We start from the raw sequence: 23577 nt of genomic DNA, 5'->3' as shown, positions 1-23577 counted from the left end.
TGTAGGTCTGTGTGGCCCAGCAGAGAGTCAGTGACACTCAGGGTCACTGAGTGACCACAGAGCCTCCCTTTCCAGAGGCCTGGGAACCCAGCACAGAGCTGGGAAGCAGGATGCCAGGGTTTCTGCTGTGGATTTGCCCCCTTGGGACTCACTGGTGACCCAGGGTCAGCAGGTTTCCAAGCCTCAGTTGACCATCATCCATCACTAGATAGTCAGGAAAAGCAGACTGGCTTGTCTGCTTCCTCAGGAGTGTGTCCTTGGTGCTTAAACACCAGAGAGCATGAGGAGGCCTGGGTAGAGAAAGGGGAGGAGGTGAAAGAATCCTTTATAACTGTGCTTCCCCACTGATATCGCCTTTGATGCTCGCAGAGATAGGGAATAAAATCCAGCATCTACCTGGGGCTTGGGGGCTTCCCTGGTGGCTCAGTGGTAAGGAATTTGCCTGCCAATGCAGGAGAGGACCCCTGGAGAAGGAAATGGAAACCTACTCCAGTTTTCTTGCCTGGACAGAGGAGCCTGGTGGGCTGCAGTTCAAAGGCTTTCAAAGAGTCAGACATGACTTAGCAAATAGACAATAACAACAATCTGGGAGCTATAACATTCTCTGTTATCTGTCCTTGGTCTTTGCTTTAATGTTATCTCCTAACCCTCCCTCCTTTCTGGCTTTCTTGCTGTTCCCTGACTGCTCCAGGCTTGTTTCCACCTCAAAGTCTTTGCCCGAGTTGCTCTGCTTAGAATACTTCAGCAGTGGATCATCACAAGTCTGGTTCCTTCTGTTATTCAAGCATCAGCTTCCAGGTCACAGGCTCAGAAAGACCTTTGCTAATCAGTCACCAAATCTGAAGTGTTGTTCCAAGCACTGGGACATAGCTTCCAAGAGTATATCATTAAAATTAACTTTCATCTTAGTATTTGTCATCATAGGATCTATTTTCCTTTTTAATTTATTTAATGTGTTGCCTGGCTGTCTTGTTTATTGTTGTCTCTTAGTGCCTGAAAAGTGTTCAGTGATTGTTTGTGGAATAAATGAGTTAATGATATTGCCCCAGAATGAATCATGATTCCTTTTTCTATATTTTTAAATATAATTTAAAATTTATTTTTGGCTCTGCTAGGTCCGTTGTTGTGCAGGCATCTCGCTGTGGGCTTCTCTTGTTGAGGAGCATGGGCTCTAGGCTCGTGGACTTCAGTAGTTACAACTTCCAGGCTCTAGAGCATAGGCTCAAGAGTTGTGGCTCTTGGACTTAGTTGCTTTGTGGCACGTGGGATCTTCCCGAACCAGGGATTGAACCCACATCTCCTGTGTTGGCAGGCAGATTCTTTACCACTGAGTCACCAGGGAAGCCCCTCCTTTTTCTATTTTTGAAAATTAATTTATTTATTGGCTGAGCTGGGTCTTTGCTGTGCGTGGGCTTTCTCTGATTGTGATGAATGGAGGCTACTCTCTTGTTGCATAGCATAGACGCTAACCTGCAAGCGTCAGTAGTTGGGGCTCGTGGGCTCAATAGTTGTGGCACACAGGCTTAGTTGCTCCGCAGCAGGTGGGATCTTCTGGGGCCAGGGACCGAATCTGTGTCCCTTGCATTGGCAGGTGGATTCTTTTTCTTTTTTTTTTTGGCAGGTGGATTCTTAACCACTGGACCACCAGATAAGTCCATGATTTCTTTTTCAGATTAGAGGACATGCAAAGTTCTGAGAGGAGAAGTGACTGTCCCCAAACCATTCCAGGCCTTTTGAATTCTTTCTCCAGGTCCTTCCTGTAAAAACTGGCTGACACATAAACGTAGCTGGGGTGAGGCTCACAGGTATGATGAAAACTTGGAGTTGCCCCATGAATGGGCTACGACTGATGTGAGGGTGAGAAGGCGGAAGGACAGAGCGTGTGAATCGAGAGGCAGGCTGAGACAGGAGAGCAGGGTGTGAACCTGGCAGAGGTAGGGGGAAGGGGGTGACTTGGCTGTGTGTCAGGAAGTGTTTCCCTCCACCCTCCCCTGGGGAGAGCCCTGACCCTGAGGTGGTTTTGCTGTGGGAAGCAGGTTGTCAGGCAGCTGTTGAGGGAGAACAAAGGTGTGGCCTGGGTGGTGACTGTCTACTGAGGTCCTGGGCCCGATACTGATCACCCAAAGGAACAATCCCACAGTGGCACTTGGCCAAATAGGTGATAGGTAAGCTTCCTCCTAAAACCAGCCCAACCACACATGAAGCCTCAGACCTGTGGGGAAGGGAGAGAAAAGAAGTCTCTAAAGAAATGAAATGGTCAATGTAGAATGCTTAGTAATAATAATGATAATAATATGGCACACTTACTAGAACATGTCTGGCATGGTACTGACTGCTCTATATGTGTTCCCTTGATCAATCTTCAAGAAGCTCTCTATAAAGTAGGCATTATTATTTTTGTTATTCCCATTTGAGAAACGTGGAAACTGAGACTCAGTGAGATTAAACATCTTGTCCAAGGTCACACAGTAAGAAGCCAAGTCAGGATTCCAGCTTAGGTCTATCGTGATTCCAGGGCCCTGTGGAAACCTAAACCTGGGGAGAGTTGCTAGGGGCAAGTTAAGAAGGCAGAGCCCCATGGACTCCTGCAGAATTATGGATGGGGAGGGAGAGTGGAACAGGCTGTGTATAAATAGCAGGCCTGTTTTTATCCCTACACATGGGCTGAAGCAGGCAAGCAGCTCTATCTGGCACAATTTGAGGGCTCTGAATGCCAACCCAGCCTGTGTCATACAACTCCCGCCCCAGCATGTCCCTGGGAGCTGAAATGCCTACTGAGAGAGTCATTTCTTTGGGTCAGGGCATTGACTCCAGAGGATTTCTGTAAAAATACATAGATTGGAAGACAAACACATCAATCTCCTGGCACCTGTTGAAGGTGGCAACCTAGGCCAGCCAGCTGGGTCCTGTGGGAGGGGGCTCAGCTTTTCTGTTGAAGAAGATGGCGTTCAAAAACAAAGAAAAGTATGAGGTTGGTTTCACAGCCTGTGTTTCTTCAATCCCAGAAGCCTGGGAATTATAATCCACAGTTCAAAAATCCTAATGGAGACTATGTCATCTGGGACAAAGATGGAGAGAAGCCACTCCAGTGGATGGAAGAAAACTAACTTCCTTTGCTTTTGCGGGATTGATACCAGATGCCTGCAGCTGCAGCTCTGGAAACCTTAGGCTTACGAGACTTGCTGGCATTCATGTGTTTAATTTTTAAATGATAAACGAATTAATTATTTTTTACTCCTTGATTTGTGGGTAGGCAAAGAAGCAGGTTTCTGAAACTCAGAAGACATGGGCGGAGATCTCTGGTTTACAGCACGGATAACCGGAGGGACCAGGCCTGGAAGAGAAGAAAGAACGAGGGGTGTCCAAGGGCGAAGCGCAGCTCAGCGGTCACAAGGCTGCAGCGGCGGACCAGCATTTGGGGAAAGGTAGGAACTGGCCCCCGCCACCTGCCGGTCAGCAGCCCTACCCACAGTCAGGCCGCGGCTGCCCTGGCCTAGTCCCAAAATATGTGAGCGCCGCCCCTTTCTCCCGCCCCCTTTCCCCGCCGCGCCCGCGGGGTCGGGGGCTGCGCGGTTGGCGCCTGGAGCCCGGCCGGCATCCCAGAGCGGGAGGGGGGAGAGGGCCGCGGGGGGCGGGGCGGAGCCTCGGCGCCTCCCGGAGCCTTATTCCAGGCTGCACGCCGAGGAGCGCTCAGTCGACCCAGGGAGCTGCGCGCGGCAAGCAGCTGGCTCTCTCTTGCTTGAGGCACTAGGGCTCGGGCGGTCGGACAGACGGAGTGAATAGAGAGACGCCCAGCGGCCGCGAGCTCCGCGCAAATCCCAGGCAAGCTTGCATCCAGAGGCCGGCAGCCGACCGTGCCCGCCGGGATCTCCAGCGCTTCTCCAGCCCGGCTCCCGTGCCAGCGTCCGGTGGCCGCCGCCCCCCAGAGTGACTGCTGCCTCGCCGCCTCCGCCGAGTCCGGGACCATGAAGCTGCTGCCGTCGGTAGTGCTGAAGCTCTTTCTTGCTGCAGGTAAGCGGGCTGCCGCCGCTCCCGGAGGTCTCGGGGGATGGGGACTCTCTGCTGGGGGTACGGGGGAAGATCGCTACAGCGTCCCCGGCGCGGGCCACTTGGTGGGGCCCGTGCTCCCTGGCTGGCGGGCGCCGGCCGCGGTGCATGGCGACGGGGGTCTGGGCTGGGCGTCTGAGGCGGCCTCGCCCCTTACCCGCAGTGCTTTCGGCGTTGGTGACTGGCGAGAGCCTGGAGCGGCTTCGGAGAGGCCTGGCTGCTGGAACCAGCAATCTGGATTCCCCTACTCAATCTACGGACCAGCTGCTGCCCGCGGGAGGCGGCCAAGGCCGGGAAGTCCTGGACTTAGAAGAGGCAAACCTGGACCTTTTCAGAGGTGGGTGTGGGGGCAGCCCATCCTCGGACCCTGGTGGTCAGTTGAAGTATCATAGGATCTGGTGTTTATGCCGATTGGGCACACCTGTGGTTTGGGGCTTTTCAAGAGAGGACTTCAAGGAAAAGCCTCTTGGCCGGACAAGCTCCCTCGGGGATCCTAGAACGTAGGTCTTGTTGTCTTTCTTGCCCTCGGGTCTCACATGCCACTTTGCTGCCCTTCTGCATACTTGGGGGCAAATTGAGACAGGCAAGGTGCTTGGGTTTTGTGTGTTCTTCTCTGAGGTAACCTGGGTGACAGGAACAAGGACTGGTTGAGATGCTTTCCCTAGAGTTTCTATGTAAAAATGTGCACAAGACCTAATTTCCACATTAATTGACTATTATGTGTAAAATCACAGATGTGGAGATGCTAGGCACATACCAGGTGTTGCAGGATTGGTCTCCTGCATCCACCTGTCTCCAGGCTGGGGAAACAGTGGGGCATGAGGAACACTTGGTCCTGCCAGATGAGGCCAGCACCTCTTGGGGAGGCTGTGAATGGCAAGCACTGAGACCCTAGAGAGCTGTTTTGATACGCTGGGTGTCCACAAATCCTTCACAAGCCTGGATACTTCCTGACCACTTTGAGACCCCCCTGAGAGGGGCTCCAGGGGAGGAAGGGCCAGGTGGGATCCTTCTACCTGCAAAGGTGCTGTGGCCAAGTACATACAAGCACAGGGCAGAGTCCAGAGCCTCCAGTATCGCCTGCTTCCCTGCCCCCAGTCACCTGCAGAGATTCTTGAGGGTGGAGCAGGGACTGAGCCCTGGAGCCCCGGAATGACTATATTTGGTTGGAAAGATACCCACCTGTTCTAGCTCCGCCTGCTTCTCTGCCACTCTTCTTCCTTACCCAGGGATTCCCTTAGATGCTGTCCACTCCAAAGCTGAGGCTGGGCTTTCACCTTCCATCCTCTCACAGTAGCCCTCCGGGGCGGTGCGGGGTGGGGGTGGGGGGTCACCCCTGGCCTGAACAACCTGGATTCTCCTGGTCCTCTCCTAGGCAGGGCAGAGCTGGGCTGTGACTCACTCCCCACCCACACAGCTCCTCATACCTCGCAGACCTGACTCACTGCTCCCTTTCCTCGGCAGGAGCCCGGCTGTCACCCTGTCACTCTCTCCCTCCCTTTTCTGATTGGCTTGGTTCTCCTGCCTCAGTTTCACCACAACTGTAGTCACTAATTTCCTCTGAGCAACTGCCTCTTCTGAGTTCTGAAGGGTCCTGGGTCTGCACTGTAGGAACGGGGGACTGTGGGACTATTGTCTCTTCTCTTTTCTTGGGTTTGCTGGGCAAAGACTATTTTTCAAGTCTAGGGATCCTGTCACCTGAAATAAGTAACTGTTACCATTTAGTAAGTGTCTCCTGTGTTCTAGTCACTTAACATGTTATTATGAATTAATTAGTCCTGTTGCAACCCTCTGAAATAGGAACGCCTGTTCACTTTTTACCGAGAACCCTAGGGTTCAGAGAGATTAAGGGACTTGCCCAGGATCACATGAAATTCGAGCACCATTCTGCTGACTTCAGAGCCCATTCATTGTCTCTTCCTGGCTCAGCATCCCAGGTGCTCTGGGCTTGTCTGGTGGAGGACACTGCTGGGGTGTATGAGGCACTTTAGTATGTTGGGGAAGCGCACTGGATATGGAGTCCAGAGACCACACTTCAGATCCCAAACCTGCATGACCTTGGTCAAGTCACTGCCTTTTGGGACCTCAGGTTTTTCCTCTGAAAATGGAAAGCCATATTTTGAAGTCAATTCTACTTTCAGAATCCTAGGCCTCCAGTCTAATAATGTATGATGCTCACCCTTCTGCCAGACATGTGGCCATAGCCATAGACAGGAGGCACCTTTTCTTCTGCTGGGACAGGGGAGGGAAGACTGGCGTCAGACCCCTGGGCTGATGGGCATAGCCCAAGGTCAGTCCCCGCTGGATGTCTGTGTGAGATTGTTTTTCCCCTTTGAAGCATGGAAAGAATGGAGAGAGCCATCATTGTTCTAGTTCCTTTTGATAGTTCTTTGCTCTCCGTTTTTCTACCTCTTGGGCACCCCATCCTAGAAAGCAATAAACGGGACATCTGGGAATAAATGTAAATGGGCCTTCGAGAAGTAGTGAGCTGCAAAGAGCACTGAGCAGGGTAGATATTTTGCTTGATGTCAAAAAAGCAAGGCTCTTTGAAATTAGCACAATATTATAAATCAATTATAGATCAATAAAAATATTTTTAAAAATTAAAATCTAAAAAAATTTTAAAAAGTTAAGAAGCAAGTGTCTGACCAGGGATGGGCTGCTTGCTGTCCCTGAGCCGGGTTCTGGTCTGGGCTTATGGTACCCTGGTGCTAAAGGGTACCCCAGAGGGTACTGCCTGGGCATAGGCATTATTATTATTTTAGGAACCTCTTTCCTCTAAAATACCCTCCAAGTGCCTTCTCCAGAAGCAGTTTTTATCTCTGACACTGTCTTCCTGCAAGTGGGTCACTGAGTGCAACATCAGGAAATGAGGCTGATTTAAGGCCAAAATAGAACCGAGTGGGTGTGGGGGAGTAGGAGATGAGGATAGACAGTGGGGTGGGGGTGAGGTCGGTAGAATTGCCCAATCAGCTACAGTTACTCAACAGAAGCTAGCATTCTTAGAATGAAGTTCTTAAAATGAGGTTGTGAAATGCCTTTGTTGGGACCCCCCCACCAGCCTCTACTTCCTCTACCACCTTTGGGTGGTCTGCCCAGATTCTGGTCTGCCCAGATTAGGTAGAATCAAAGTGTCCTTCCAAACACTGTGCTGTTCTGATTTTTTTTTTCCCTTGAGGGAGTCAAAGACTTAACAGGGTACTTTTCTACTGCAGCTGCTTTCTCCTCCAAGCCACAAGCTCTGGCCACACCAAGCAAGGAGGAGCGTGGGAAAAGAAAGAAGAAAGGCAAGGGGTTAGGGAAAAAGAGGAACCCATGTCTTCGGAGATACAAGGACTTCTGCATCCATGGAGAGTGCAAATATGTGAAGGAGCTCCGGGTTCCAACCTGCATGTAAGTGTCCCTTCCCTGGGGCTGTTATCAGCTCACTCTGTCAGCCTAGTGGTTGTTCTTCCGTTATCACTGTTCCTTGAATTCATAAATCCACTCAGTTTCTTCTCACTCTCTGGGAGGAAGTTGGGAGGAGGGGAAATATTTTTAGTCAGCGGAAGGGGCTCCCCCCAACATAGGATGCAATTTCCTGTGGCGTGGGTTTGTGACGCTCTTTCATCTTTGGGGGCATTTCCTGCTTGCTCAGAAATGAGCATGTGACTAGGAGAGCTGACACCTGAAGGCAGGTTCTTCATCTCTGCCGCATGCCCTGCTCCAGATGGGAGAAACGAGTAGGAAACATGGCAGAGTGGGGCTCCTGGGTGCAGTGCAGCTCCCGTGGCCTTCTTTGCCAAGTCTTGCAGGCAGGTACGAGGTGCCTTTGGACGTGTGCTGTGCAGGTGTGCGCAGACAAATGTGCATGTGAGTGAGCAGATGTGGGTTAATTGTAAGGCATGGCAAGATTGTACAGAAAGCAATCATTGTGGGAGCAGGGAGAAACCCTTCTTTCTCACCCCAGCGAGGGCCAGGATGTGGGGGACGTGGTGGGTATTGACCTTTGGCCGTGGGGGTGGGAGAACACTTCCTTTGTGCAGGATTAACGGAAAATAGAACCCGTCTCAGTAGGCATCAGCCCCCGGTTAGACGGCACCACCCCTTCCCTGGGCAGGGGTGTGGGTGGAGGGGCCATGGGTTCCCCAGCTACCCTGCTAGGCTGAGCCCAGCGAACGGCTGCCTTGGCAGTCCCTCAGGGATGACGACACTGCCATGCTCTGTGGCAGGCATAATGTCGCCACTGTGCCCGAGACCCACACCCACATCAGGCTGCAGTCATGCCCTCTCTTCTGTTGGGCTTGAGTTTCTGTGGGGAGGCAGCCTCTGTGACCTGGGAGACTCTGGACAGATCAGGAAACTACTGTGTGCACACTGCCTCCCAACGTGGCAGGAAGGCTTGGCTGCCTGGCACTTCTGCTGTGATTGGTACAGATCCTTTGATTTTTTTTAAAGCTTCCTTTTGCCATCTGATCTCATATAGCAGAGTTGCCCTGTGTTTGGCAGTAGGATCCATCACCCTCTTCCATGTCCACAGTCACTTGTGGGTCCTCTCCTTTAATATCTGTATCGGGAACTTGGTATTGGATGGGGGTGCTTAAGAGTAACCTAAACAGTCCCCATATTATTCTTCCAGAGGTCTGGGGACAGGGCAGGGAATGTTTGTCTTAAATTTGTAAAATGGCCTCATTAACACAGGGTGGAGGCAGTGACTCTGAGGGTTGTCAAGATGGATTGAGGCCAGGAATCTGTCTGGGCTGAACTGGCCAGGGCACTGGTGGATGGACTTCCATTGCTCAGCTGAGAACCCTTGTAAGGATGCTCTCCTGGAGAGCTGGGCTCGACCCACCACCTAAGCCCAAAGGACCTAGGTAATGGTGTCCAGAGCCAAGGTGCCCCTAGGGATGGTGATGAAGACTGTGATGATGCCTTCTCTCCTTTTTCCTGGAGCTTAACAGTTTACACTTAATATGAATTGAGCCCAACAGGTATATGTTGAGCACTCACTTGGTGCCAGTTATTCTAGGGGATGGGAAAATATAGCCTTGTATTCTCAAAAACACTCTGCTGGGTAGGCAGGGCTTGCTGTCTCTACTTGAAAGATAAGGAAACTGGAGCCCGGAAGTAGGAAATGATTTGGTTTGAGATCAGCAGCTAAATAAAGTGGGTGGAAATAGGACAGGCACTCAGGTGCCTGACTTCCAGTCCAACATGCTTTTCATGCCCCCAGGCTGCACTAGGTGTTGGCTTGCTTCCTTCTTCCCCGTCTGTTCTTACAGAGTTGGAGCACAGTTTTATAGAGTGCAGTTATTATACTAGAGGTCTCTTAAGGCTTTTACTAGTTGAAGAGCATGTTGAAATCTGACATGACGACTTTATGTCTGCTTCCGAGGCAGATTTTCAAGGGGCTGGATTCTGGGTCTCGTTTTTCTGCCTCCTGTCTCCAGCCCTTGGTACTCAGGGCAGCAGGCAGCAAGAAGACACAGAGCTCCTGGTTTGGGAGAATGTGACATCTGGGCACCTAAATCTGGGGCCCTTTGTGGCTCCTTCTAGCCTCCAGACCCAGCAACCGCCAGCCAGGGTGTGTCCAGGCTGCCGTGGTGAGCTTGAGGCTGGCCGGCTTCCTAAACCAGCCCTCCGCAGCCATCATCCACAGGAAAATCCTTTTGTGTCACCAGCCAAAAGTTACCCTCAAAGAGCAGTTTCCTGGGGCTCCTGACGAGCTGCTGACCCAGAAATTGACTGCAAATTTCCTGTGGCTGGAGGAAGCGTAGGGGCAGTTAGCCTGAGGAGGACTCAGGGCTGAAAGAGGGCTCTACTTGGCCTCACTGCCAAGATGCCAAGAAGCAATAGTGAGCCCCCTTCCCCTTGACTCTGTCTGACTCTGGTACCCCTTTCCTAAGGATATGGGCAGTATCCTCTGGAATCTGATTAACTCCCACACAAGTGGGATTTGGCCTTTTATTCAGTGCTTTTATCCATATTATCTCATTTGATCTTCACAAAGCTCTAGTGAGGTAGGCACTTATTATTCCTGTCTTTCACATGAGAAAATCAAAGCTTGGAAACGTGACCTTCCCTTGCTCCAGATCACCTGGCTAGAAATAGTAGCAGAGCCAGTCTGGAACTCATATATGCGGAGTCGCCTCTGCCAAATGGTGCCCCTCCACCTCCTGGGATAGGCATGGAGAAATCCAACTTGGAAGATGTCTGTGGACTCTAGAGGGTTCTGTTACAATACACGTTCTGAAATGGGCCACAGACATGGGTAGGAGGAGCACGTCCCGATTTGATGGGTCGCCGCTCTGGGCAAGAGACATGATCTTGTCACCACCCTGGGATGCTTGGAATGCCCCTTCCCTGGGGGAGCCAGGAGTTGTCTACAAAGGGAGGGGGAGGTGGGTAATATTAGGATGTTTACATTATTATCCTTTTGACTCAGGGTGGCAGAGGGGGTGGAGGGATTATGTAACTGAATTGCGGGACTCTGAGGCCAAGCTTTATTTCTATCATCTGAGTAAGTACCTGTGGGGTTTGAATGATGGGCTTGAAGTGAAAAACAGACTCAACTTCAGCTCCCCTCCCCCCAGGAAAGCACAGTCTCTGAAGTCAGCCAGATTGCTGAGTTGAATCCTGACCCTACTCTACCACTCACACGCTGTGTAGTCTTGAGCAGGCTGTCTAACAGAAATTCAACCTCAGTCCCTTCATCTTTAAAATGGAGATAGTAACTCCTACTTCAGAGGGATATTTTTAAGAAGAAATGATTCTTGTAAAGCCATTAGCACAGTATTTGGCTCCTAGTAAACCTGTAATGTGTGCTATTACTTATTATTTATTTATCATTCAAGATACTAATAATTGAGAAATCAGAGTCAGGCAACCCCCAGAATCCTTCAAGCCCATCAGATGTGTGTTTCCTTGGGGTAACCAACACTGTTCAGAATGGAAAGAATTACCAATTTGTAATTTGGCCCTTCTGCTCTCTAGTTTTGAAACATTTGGCAAATTGTTTACTCTCTTCTGACCTTAATCTTAGTCTTTCAATATGTAAAAGAGGCTATCCCTGCCTACCAGGGTGTTGTCTTAGTTAAGCTAGTTGATAAGAATAGTGTCTTGTAAACTGTAAAGTGTGGTGCACAGGTGATGTTCCAGGGATGCTCCTGAGAGCATCCTGTATGTCCTGGCAGGAATAGGGGTCATTGTCTTGCCCACCTGGGTTGATGGGACAGTTGTGTGGAGAGGCTGGGCAAGGAACTGTGTGTTGTGCTGTGGGCCTGACCTGCCTTTATCTTGCAATGAGATGGTTCTCCGGAACGTGCAGGAGGTGGGAGAGGAAGAGGTGCTGGGCAGGATGGCAGGGGCAGCCCAGCCCCTGGGTCTGCATAGGTCTGTTCCTTGGAACTTGCCTGCTACCTCTCCACAGGAAAAAGGGATGCTTTGCTGTGAGGAACCAGGTGCCTCACCTTCTCCCGAGAGGATGAGCAGTTCAGAACAAAGGGCTCCCAACTTCTTGGTGCTTCCTTTTGCAGCAAATGGCCTAAAGGCCATGGGCAGACAGTGCCACCACATCCCTGACTAGGCATTCGTGGACGCGAGTGAGCAGCACACTGAACTCACCATCAGACAGTCTGCATCTGTGTTTCTGCCCTGCTGTGTGACCATGGGGAAAATTGCTCTGCCTTTCTGTGACATGGGCTTCTACCTACACCAAAGGATCCGTGGGATGCTCAGATAAAGAAAGGGACGTGAATGTGCCTGATCAACTGTGGGCATTTCTCAGTCTTCCCAAGAGCCTCTTAGAAGAGGCTGTTGCCTATGATTTCTTTCTTTTTCTTTTTGGCCATGCCCTGTGGCAAGGATCCTAGTTCCCTGACCAGGGATCAAATCTGCGTCCCCTGCCTTGGAAGCACAGAGCCTTAACCACTGGACTGCCAGGGAAGCCCCTGATTTATTTCTTGAGTGAAAAAAGCTGAGGGGGTTGTTTCTGATGTTCTAAAATGCACTGGCAGGACAGCTGGGCAAGAAGATGTTTTTCTTGCTTTGTTTGCTTTGTCTTGGGATGATAGCTGGATGTTCAGAGGCCAAAGGCCAGAATTCAGCTTTCAAGCTGGGCCTTGCACCCAGGGCGAGCTGCGAGTTAAATGAAGGAAACTTGAGAAAAACGACTCCTGGCAAAGGAACAAGGCCTATTAATAGGCTGGGCAGTGGCAGAGAGGGACTGGCTGCTGGGAGCCTCGGTGGGGAAGGCTGGGTTTATTTCTGGGTCAGAGTGATGAGGGGCCTCACTAGAGGCAGTGATACTGAATCCCCTCAGTTCAACCCACCAGCTCTTGTGCCTAAGTCCTCTGAACTGACTGAAACAACATCTTTACACACACGTAGTTAATCATCCACACGTGGAATATATCTAGCGAAAACCTGCAGTCCTTTCTTTTTCCCTGCCTGGAGCAGGAATCTGGGGCCAGAAAACCAAAGGGGATAAAGAAGGGGAGGGCTTGGAGTGAAGGAGGAAGGCCACAGAGCCTTTAGAGGGGCTTCCAAAGAGCCTTGTACTAGAGAAGAATAGAGGAGCAACAGGGATCACAGAAACAGAGAGGCCGAAGCTGTGAGGAGTGGGATTTGGCTTATGTAGGTAGCCCATCACCAGGATTGAAGCCAGACCACTAACTTCATCTCTGCTTTGTTCTGTTTTGGACCAGCTGCCACCCGGGTTATCACGGAGAGAGGTGCCATGGGCTGAGCCTCCCGGTGAAAAATCGCTTATACACGTACGATCACACAACCATCCTGGTTGTGGTGGCTGTGGTGCTGTCGTCCGTCTGTCTGCTGGTCATCATGGGGCTTCTCATGTTTTGGTGAGTGTTACAGGCTGTTTCTGCCAATCACTTCTGTTTCTTCCTCTTTAGGGTCTTTTATCTGATGGTCACATGAGCCCTCCAAACCTCCAACCCCACCCCCTACTCCCCCTACCCTCAGCCAAATCCTGGGCTAAGAGCCTGACTGACGTTTCTGGGTACGGGCTCTCCAAGAGCCTGGCTTCTTTGGTATGACATATGTCCAGTGTCTGGAGCCCAGGGCCAAAATCGCCAGGTCATAGGAGGTCCTGTTCTGCTAGCAGGCTCTGCAACCCTCCCATGAAGCCACATCTTCACACAGTTCTTTTTCCTGACTCTATTTTCTGTTGGCATCAGTATGTGATTTGGTCATCAGAGCATGGGTGGTGCTATTGGTATATTTTTCTAAATCTGAGGCTTCTGGACCTCAGGCCACACTTCTGATCCTGCTTCTGTTCTAGATCAGAGGGACCTACTAAGTGCTCTGTGCCAATTTATAAGCAGTGCAGCTCATCTGTTGTGAGACCTGGATCTAGTTACCTGTCTTTCTAAAAGTTGTAATCTTGCAGGGATTGTAATCTCTGTTCCCCTACCTCATAAAGTTGTTGTGAGGATTATATAAATGAGATGAAAACTCTTAGCAAATTGTGGCCTGCTATTAGAGACAGGCATCCTTTGGATATGGGCATTTGGACCTTTGGCCAGAGATCTGTTGACCCACCATGTCCTCTGGGTTTTTCCAAGTGCGAAGAGAATCACTGGGCCAGAATCTTTTAGGAGGCCAGCTCTGGGACCCGCACCTGTTACAGCAGGCAGAGCTTGCTCACAAAACTTACCTTCCTCAGGTACCACAGGAGAGGAGGTTATGATGTGGAAAATGAAGAGAAAGTGAAGTTGGGCATGACTACATCCCACTGAGAGGAACCTGCGCTCAAGGTAATGGTCCATCCTTTGCCCCATGGTACCATCACCACCTTTCCTGGACCTAGGAAGAGATCCAGGCGTGCTGGATTCTTCTTTCTAGGCATTCTTCTCTTGACCTAGGAGTTAGGAGGCAGGCTACCATAGAGTCAGGGACCCATTGCAGAATTGTTTTCAAGAAGGTTGTCAGTGCTGTATCTCTACTTAGGGTGAAAGTTGCCAGAGAGATACCCAAGAGAGATGCCTGAGAAGACAGCTTCTCCCATCCTCTACTCCTCTCCTTCCCATCCCTTCCCAGAAGATCTTTCCACTTCTTTTTGTTGTTGTTGTCATTTGTTTTTAGATTTTCCACTTCTTTTTTTTTTTTTGATTTTCCACTTCTTAAAGCTGGACCTAGGAGACTCTTAAGACCTCTTAAGCTGTGTTCAGCTTTAAATACCTTCTTCTTGTACTTTAGGCATCAGCTGGGGACTGCTACCTCTGAGAAGATACAAGCTGATCACAGATTCTACAGAGGGGAAGGACTTCACAACTAGCCATGAAGATTCCTTCATCCCCAGTTGCCATCTAGATTGGGCCTCCCATAATTGCTTTGCCAAAATACCAGAGCTTTCAAGTGCCAAACAGAATATGTCCAGTGGGATCTGGGTCAGAAGAAAGCAAAAGTGAGGGACCTTTGTGTCCTCCTGATTCTCCTGCACCAAGCCCTACTTACCCCCATATGTTTGTTTGAACACTTCTCTTCTGGATTAAAAATGCCAGTTAAATTCCATATGCTCCAGGATCTCTGACTGAGAAAACAGAAGGAGAGGAAGAAAGAAAGATTTGGGGACTGGAAGAAAGTAACAAAGATCAAGAAGCCATGTACTCAAGTCGCCACCAAGGGATCTGCCATTTGGACCCTCCAGCGCTGGATTTGATGGGTTAACTGTGAAATACCATAGACCTGAGAACTCTGAATTTTGGGACTTCTACCCAGATGGAAAAATAACAACTATTTTTGTTTGTTTGTTTGTTTGTAAAATGCCTCTTAAATTATATATTTATTTTATTCTATGTATGTTAATTTATTTAGTTTTTAACAATCTAACAATAATTTTTCAAGTGCCTAGACTGTTACTTTGGCAATTTCCTGACCTTCCACCCCACATCCCCCACCATCTGGCTCAATATTAGACTCTTCTGCTGCAAACATGAGATGGCTCTGTGACCCATCTGTAGTCATCCATTGTCTGCCCACATTTCTGAAGATCTTCCATGATCAGAGTGCCACAGGGGGAGTTTTGTATGGTCAGGATGTAGGAATTAACTTTGTCAGATCCACTCTATGAGTTGGACTGCAGTCTTGCCTAGGCGATTGTGTCTACCGTTTGTGTTTGAAAGCCCGCGGTGCTGATGTCAAGATGTAACAGATATCAGTGTTATCCTGTGTCCTCTCCCTGCCCGATCCCAGAAGAGGTTGGGCTTCCATGCCTCCAGCTTTCCTGGCCCCTCACTCTCTGTGGGCCCAGGTCCGCAGAGTGGGAACTCACTGTCCCTTGTGTCAAGACATTTCTCTTACTCCTGCCATTCTTCTGGTGCTACTCCATGCAGGGGTCAATGCAGCAGAGGATAACCTAGAGAAGGTATTCGCAAAGAAAAAGGCTGAGGAGGAACAGGAAACATTGGAGCTGACTGTTCTTAGTAATTGATAACCTACCAATTGCTATAGAGAAGGATGGAGGTGAGGAGGGCTTTTGTGTAAACACACCCACCTCACCCAAACTACAAAGGTGTGCTGTCATGGTCCCTTCTGGAAGTTTCTGGTGCCATTACTGAACTGTTACAAACCTGTATTTCCAAACCTGTATTTCTGAAACTGTATTTCCAAACTTGGTTCATATTTATACTTTGCAATTCAAATAAAGATAACCCTTACTCTGTAGCCTTCTGTCTGCTTGTTTTAACTGGGAAGTGGTTTAATGTAGGTCTTTTCTAAGCCCTGACTCTCTGCTGGGCTCTGCACCAGGTCTGTTTATGTATACTATCTCAGTATCCCCAACAACCCTGTGTAGGAGCTACTGTTGTCCCATTTTTCCAAAATCAGAAACTGAGGCTTGGAAAGTCTATGTAACTTGCCTGAGGATACCTAGTTGGTAAGTGACAGAGCTGCAACTCTTAATCTGACTTTTATTATTTGTCTTAAAACTTATATGATAGCATATCTGAGGCAAGAGAGAACAGACCTTTCACAAAGGAAAGGTTGTAACCAAGAAAGACATCTACCCATTCAGTCAGCAGACCTTGGCCTCAGGGCCTGACTCTACTATGCTGTTTGTGCAAGCAGGCATTGCTTCTGGTGGAAACAGGCATATTTGACTCCCCTCTCATGCTCTACATTCCATCTATCATCTATCAGTCAATCTTGTCAGACCTACCTTTTGGATATATGCTGAGTACAGCCACTTCTTATCACTGCCGCCATCATTTCTCACCCAGCCTTTCTTTTTTTTTAACTTTTGACTTTGTCTCACCACTTGTGGGGATCTTAGTTCCCTGACCAGGAGTTGAACCTGTGCCCTCAGCAGTGAAAGTGTGGAATCCTAACTATTGAACCACCAGGGAATTCTCTCACCCAGACTCTTGTGATGTCTCCTTTCTTCCTCCTTACTCCCATACAGCCCATTTCCAACATAAAACTCAGTGATCATTTAAAACATAATCCAGATCTTGTTTGCCTTGCAGGCCTTTCCCGACCACCCTGTTACACAATAGCACATTCCAGCCCACTCTTGCTCTCCTTGTTATTCTGCCTTATTTTTCTCCACTGCCCTCATCACCACTAACATATTCTTATTTGTTTTTGTCTATCTCTTCCTACTAGAATGCTAGCTCCATGAAGATTGGAGTGTGGACCTTGCTCCAATCCCAAATTGTAAAACAGTGTAACTGAGTTGTAGACGCACAATATTTGTTATGTGGATAAGTGAATACAAGAGATGACTAAAATCCAGTCCAAGGCCAGCAAGTGGACAGATATGGGATGCAGTACTACCCTGGAAGTGTGACTGGGTTTAAAGAAAGGTCTTTGTTGGGGAGGATAGATGGGGATGACAGGGTGAATGGAATTTGGGGCAGGTCATGGTGACCTGGATAGACTGGAGGCAGAGATCCATTGGGAGGCCATGGAACAAGAGCTAATGCATGCCCCCTCCTCATCCTCTTCTTCTTAGAGAGTTGTGACACTGTGATGTTTCTCCAGGAGCCCACACAGAGACCTTATATCTCTTTGAATATCCAGAACTGAACACATGCACACCTGTAACCAAGCACTTCAAGGGATATACACAAGACAAATGAGCATGTATGCTCATCAAAAGGTATGTACAAGAGTGATCTTAGCATTATTTACAATAACTGAAAACTGGAAACTGCCCCATTACTCATCAGTATTTGATGATGAATAAATACATTGTGGTATAGCTATACAATGAAATATTAAATAGCAATATGAATGAATCTCATAACATACTGTATTTTTGCCTGGAAAATCCCAAGGACAGAGGAGCCTGGTGGGCCACGATCCATGGGGTCGCAGAGAGTCAGAGATAACTGAGCACACAGCACAACATACTGCTGAATCAAAGAAACCAGACACAAAAGGATATATACATTCTGTGTGATCCCATTTATTTAAAAATTTAAAACTAATATATAGGTAAAGGAATCAGGAAAAGAATTGCTATTAGGATCTGTAATGACTGGAAGGGGACAGATAGTGATACTTCTGGTGTTCTGATAATGTTATATTCCAAGATTTAGGTACTGACTACCTAGGTGCCCCTCACTTTGAGAAAATTTATTGAGTGTGATTTGTGCAATTTTTTATAGGTACTAAACTTCAAAGATTCTTCTTTCTTTATTTTTTCCTTTTCTTTTTTTCGTTTAAACTTCAAAGATTCTTAAAACTTGGGTAGGGGACTCTTTTGCTGTTTGCATTATGCAAAGCTCTGTAAAATACCAATGTATTACTGTAGTAGTCAGGAAAATGGTACAGATGCCAGAAGTAACTGGAGTATGAGTTACTTTGAACTCTTCATGGGGGGCTCCTTTTCCTGCTTCCAAGCTTCAAGCCTCTAGTCCTCACACTGGGCTGGGCTCTTCTGAGCACAGCTAATGTTTCCTGTGGGCTCTGGGCTTCCTGCCTTTCAGCTGCTCTCTCCTCCTGCCCCTGCTACTGATGAAAAGCTCTCCTCCGCATCCTCAGAGGAGGTTCCCTGGGCATCTACTTGGCTGATACAGTGACTCTGGAGCCTCTGAACCATCAGCCACTTTTCAAGATTGGCCAGCAGAAGAGATTGGGCCCTCATGAGTACTGAGAAGCATCTACCTCTTGTCTATGAATTTCCCTTTCAGCAGCCTTGGAGAGACTTTATTTTATGATGTTCATAGTCATTGTTATCAGGTTAACAAAGATTTAACAGTCATAGAGCGCTCACTGAACAGGGTCCGCTGGGTCAGGAGAGAAGTGCTCTGACTCTCCTGTGGTGTAGTTGCTTAAGTTGAGGGGTAAAGTTAGACTGTTAACCTAATCCTTTAACCACTAACTACCTTCCCAAATGAGTTCTTGCAGTCGTATTTATCTTCTCTTCCTCCCAAATCCAAAATCAATATAGTGAAGAAATCCCATCAGAGGAATCTGAGAGAGCAATTCCTCAGAGTTTCTTCTCCTGTCCCAAGGTGCCTTATTAGGGTGCCAGGGGATGAGCAGAGTACAGCTTAATACACACTTGAACCTGAGCCTAGGCTTCACTGTTTCATGCATGATACCTGGCCTCTCTGAACCTTCCTCCCTACCTATAAACTAGACATACTGAAAATACCCACCTGGAAGAGTTTCAGAAATGATACATGTGAGTAAAGTGCCTCACTCAGGGCCAGCCAAATGTTAGATGCTCAGTAAATGTTGATTATCGTCAGCAACCTGTCTAAGAAGCTAATTAGTGACACATGCAGGATTGAAACCCAGGCTTCTGATTTGCAGACCACAGTTCTTTTTCTTAGAAACAAGCAATACTTTTCAATTGTCTTACATTTTGCCATCAGTTTTGGTTTTTAACAAATATATGTGGATTTAAGAAGCCATGGAACAGCAACTCAATCCAAACATATCACTTCAGCTTGGCTGGCCTGAAATTTTTCCCTTTGTCAGCGGTGCCTGAAATTCAAGCTTCCTGTTTGAGAATGCTGATACTCCTGGGAATAGCCATGTGTTAAGAGGCTAACATTCTTAGTTGACATAATTCATTTTAGCTTCATTCATTCAAAGAATATTTGTAGAGGCCTCTCTATCAACTTTCAATGAAATCCATGCTCTGAAGAAGAGGGGGGGCATTTTGATGGAGTTGTGGGAAGCAGGGGAGGGAGAAGAAGTTGTCTTGCAGCAAGTACATTCATTTACTCATTCAAAAAAATTGACCGGGCACTTATAATGTGCCAAGTACTATGCTTGTTTCTGGAGAACAGTGAACAGAGTGACACATGGATCAACAATACATGTGTAAATAAAGAAATAGAATAATTTCAGAAATACACACACAAGTGTGATCTGCTAGAGAGTCAGTGGGGTAGAATTAATTTATATAGGTGGCTCAAAAATGGTCTCTCTGAGGAGATAACATCTGAACTGGGACAAGACAAGATCAGGCATGCAAAGAATAAGCTTAGTATGTGTGTGTGTGACAAAAAAGAACACCTGAGCTGCAGCATAGGCATCAGAGACTTAAGAAGGAGGTAAGGACCAGGTCATGCTGGGGTCTTGTAGGCTGTGGTGAACAATCTGGAAGCCAGTGGAGTATTTTGAGCAGAGGAGTGATATGATTTGACGTACGTTTAACACATATGACTTTGATATACAGAGAAGGAGTCTTAGGGGACAAAAGTTAGGAGAACTTTGGAGTCATTCAGGCAAGACATGATGGTGGCTAGGATTAGGGTGGGAGCAGAGAAGGTGGTCAGATACAGATACAGGTACAGATACAGGTCAGATACAGGATACATATTGGAGGAACCACCTGTAAGATAGGCTGATGGATCAGAGGTGGGCACTATGGGGAGAGAAGAATCAAGGTTGATTTCTTGGATTTTAGCCTGAGAAACTGGCCACATAATGGTTCTGTTCATCAGGATGGGAAGGAATGGGGGAGCATGTTCACAGGGGCCACAGAAATCAAGAATTCTTTCATGGACATATTAAGTCCAAATGGGGTAAAGAAAGGCACTACAAGTGAGAGTGATGGGCAGGAAAAGGATGCAAGGAGGAGAAAAATGGAACCAAAAGGATAAATAAGAAGGACTTGAAGATAGAAAAAGGAAAAAGAAAAAGACACCTGACATATGGTATTTCACAACTCTCTGTTAGAGGATCTTATTTAATCGTTATAGGGCCCGGGGGAGATGGGTAGTATTATTATCTCCAGTTTAATGGAAGAAGGCCCTGAAACTCAGAGGAATGAAGGCTACTACTACCTCATGCAATTTGGTGTGTGCTGCCTAGTCCAGCAGGGCCCAGGCTCCTCATTGACCTCGAGCTTCTAACTTGACCCTTGTTCTCCAAACAGAGAAGAAGGCTCTGTGTTTTCCTCCTTGCTGTGGTGAGGTGCCCAAGCTGAGACAGGCCTCTGGGAACAGGACACCAGGCAGTGTCATTCCTGGAAAAAAGGAAAAGGCTAAACTTGTCTGAGAGCAGGAGAGGGAAGTTAGAATTGCCCCTTCCATGGTTGGTTTCCGGAGTGTCAGGCCACCACCATGTTAATGTAACTTGGAGGTTGTTGTGGTTTGGATTTTCTTTTTGAATTTTTAAAACTGCACATTTTTTCTTGATTGCCCGTTGACTGATGGAGAAGAAAACGGGACCTCTTAGCTCACTGCCACCCACACAGCTGTAAAGGAAACCAGCCCTCTTGCTCTTCAGAGAACATCCCCCCTCCCTTTTTTCTTCCCTCCCAGCATCTTGGCCATTACTAAACAACAGGGCATCTAAGGAAAAGGGCTCCTTTCAGGGCTGGAGTGCTGTAGTTAGTGGCTCATAGTCTGTGTGGGAGGCTTCCCCAAAGATGTATGATGTGGGTGTAGCAACCAGACAGACGGGAGGAATTAAGTCACCCTTTTCCCCAACCTTCATTTCCTTGTAACCTAGAAGTCATTAAGTTGGTTTCCCTATGGTGAGACTAATTTAATTTTTGTTGTCCTCTAGATTTCGATAGCAGGCATGCTTCACTGAGAGTGTGAAAAAAGGAAGAAGCTACCAGCTTGTTCTTCCTTATGCCATTTGTGCCTGGGTTAAGCCTGGTTATGTATACCACACTCTCACCCAAGACTCTCTAGGAAGGCTTGATTTCTTTCTATTTCTTCCGTGGTACTGAGTGGATCAGTGGCCCTGTGCTTGGTAAGAAGGGTCTGATCAGGTCCATTTGCAGGGAAGTGTGCTCTTCTGGCTGCAACTCCAGACCCCAAGATTCAAGGTGTGAGAAGCCTGATCCAAGTTCCACCCTGGAGGTACAAACACCCTTTCCTAGTCTGGACACCTAGAGAAAGTCCACCAGTCCCAGTTGTGTTTGTGACTCCTCCTCTGTGCTTTCACAGCACCTGGGTCTGGACAATGCAAGGAGAATTGGTCCTCTTCTCATAGAAGCTTTGGTTTTCCTCTCCCATGGCTTCCATTGCACTGTGGATGGTCATGGTTTGCTCATCTGTTCTTCCCACTGTGAGCTCGTGGAGCTCATGGAGAGTGTTCTTTTGCAGCTCTCTCTGCCTGTGCCTGACAAGTTCCTAGCTCATCAGAGGCTCTCACTAAATGTTTGATGCATGCATGAATGGACAATTGAATAAATGAATGAATGCAAGAATAAAGAAATGAGTGAAAAGAGGGTAGAGGTTAAGAATTCAGGCTCTGCATTAGACAAAGCTGGGTCCATGGGATTTTCCAGGCAAGAACACTGGAGTGGGTTGCCATTTCTTCCTTCAGGGGATCTTCCCAACCTAGGGATTGCGGCTCCTGCATTGCAGGTGGATTCTTTACCGCTGAGCCATCCGGGAAGTCCTCAAATCCTGACCAGGCCAATTTCTGGCTGTATAATAATCTTAGACAAGTTATTTGACCTCTCAAAGCTTTACTTTTTAAAAATTCTTTTCTGTTATGGTTTATCATAGGAAATTGAATATAGTTCTCTGTGCTATCCAGTAGGACCTTGTTGTTTATCAATTCTATATAAAAGCTTAGCTTTATTAACCCCAATTTCCCACTCCATCCCTCCCCCAACCCGCGCCCCTTTGGCAACCACCAGTCTTTTCTCTATGTCTGTGATTCTGTTTCCGTTTCATAGATAGGTTCGTTTGTGTTATATTTTAGGTTCAAGTTATGAGTGATATCATATGTTATCTTTCTCTTTCTGACTAATTTCATTTGGTATGATAATCTCTAGTTGTATACAGCTTCACTTTTCCTATTAGGATTTTTGTGAGGATTATGGTGCATGTAAAGCATTTATCATAATACCCAGTGTGAAGGACATACTCAATCCAGGATAGCTATTGACAAGCTCTGACTTCTAGCCCTCTGCTGCTTTTTACCATTGTGGATCTTGTTGGCAGTCTCCTTGCCAGACTCAAGGCTGTGCCTGCAGGGCTGACCCAGCGGGTACAAGTCGAAGTCAGGCTATGGATGTGCATACAGCACTGGGCTTTCCTGAGAGGGGGAAACTCTGATAGGGGCCTGCCTGGCGCCGGGCACAACAGGTCAGCGGCTATCCCCATTATCTCAGGCCTTCTCTATGGGCAGGCGTCCTCAGAAAAAGCAGGAACAGGGCTTCTTTTAAGGTGTCTGGATGACAGCCACATCAACTATGTGACCTTTTCCTAGGAAGCCTGGTTTCCATGGTGAGCAAGGCCTTGTGTTCTTTCTCAAGCTACGGTCTGTGACTTGTGGCCCTTTCTGGAATGTGGTGGCAGTGGCCCCATCAACTGGGTGGGGACATCTGTCCAGGGGCTTCCCCTTCAATATCTCCAGGGTGTGCAAGGGCAGAGATAGCCCCCCCAGCCTCTCCAGTGTCCACGCCCCCCCTCTAACCTGGAAGGATTTGCCTTGAAGCCCTGACATTACTTCCCTACCCCATGCGTGCACACTTACTGGCTCCTGGCCAACTGGCTGCCAGACTAGGCAGAAAGAAGGGGACTCTTTCTATGATCCCCCATCTTAGGCAGAGGCCCTGACCTCCTCTACCTCATTCTGGCAGCCTGGGCCGGGAGAGGGCCGGCCTCCCTGGCCTTGGCAGAGTATGTGTTTGGGCCCAGGCTCTGCAGCTGCCAGAACAGGAGCTGAATGCCCAGTGCATCTGCCAAAGCTTGCTAACTTCTTTCTTCTCTCTCAGAGCTATGCAAACGGAGGCCGCTGAGGAATGTGGTGGCAGCGAACCTCCCCGCCACCGCCTCCCTCCCGCTGTGGCCTGTGCTCCCCCAACCCCCCAGGCTGGAGTCACATCAGAAAAATGCTGTGGAAGAAAGAAATCCCCCAGTGTGTCATGACATTACATTTCCGCCTGGTGCTCAGAAACAAGAAAAGTGGGGTGAGGGGAGGTGGAGGTGGTGAGGTCATAGTTGGATCCCTGTGACTGCCTCACCTCTCTGTTCCCTGGGGCAGATCACCTGCTCCCTTGGAGCTCTGTTTCCTCGTTAAGAAATCAGAGCACATCACCGCTGACTCAGATCACAGAGAAGCTCTGAGAATTAACTGCCGTCATGAAAGAGCACTGAT

At 48.3% G+C, this 23577-nt stretch overlaps 1 protein-coding gene across 2 annotated transcripts; it reads left to right on the top strand.

Moving 5' to 3' along the window:
• Positions 1-2804: 2804 nt before the first annotated feature.
• Positions 2805-15711, top strand: HBEGF (heparin binding EGF like growth factor). 2 transcript variants are annotated; one of them, XM_043912963.1, is made up of 8 exons: positions 2805-2971; positions 3254-3425; positions 3752-4011; positions 4211-4384; positions 7263-7440; positions 12732-12887; positions 13712-13802; positions 14245-15711. In XM_043912963.1, exons 3-7 carry the CDS (start codon positions 3966-3968, stop codon positions 13782-13784), a joined length of 627 nt encoding a protein of 208 aa, XP_043768898.1. In that variant the 5' UTR covers positions 2805-2971; positions 3254-3425; positions 3752-3965; the 3' UTR covers positions 13785-13802; positions 14245-15711. The 2 variants fall into 2 exon arrangements, with proteins under 2 accessions (XP_043768898.1, XP_043768897.1); XM_043912962.1 differs by lacking the exons at positions 2805-2971; positions 3254-3425 and having other exon boundaries at positions 3517-4011.
• Positions 15712-23577: the final 7866 nt, after the last annotated feature.

This window comes from Cervus elaphus, chromosome 9 (assembly GCF_910594005.1).
Source record: "Cervus elaphus chromosome 9, mCerEla1.1, whole genome shotgun sequence".
NCBI lineage: Eukaryota > Metazoa > Chordata > Mammalia > Artiodactyla > Cervidae > Cervus > Cervus elaphus.
Note: the sequence above shows the minus strand (reverse complement) of the source record. Positions and strands in the feature narration are given on the sequence as shown.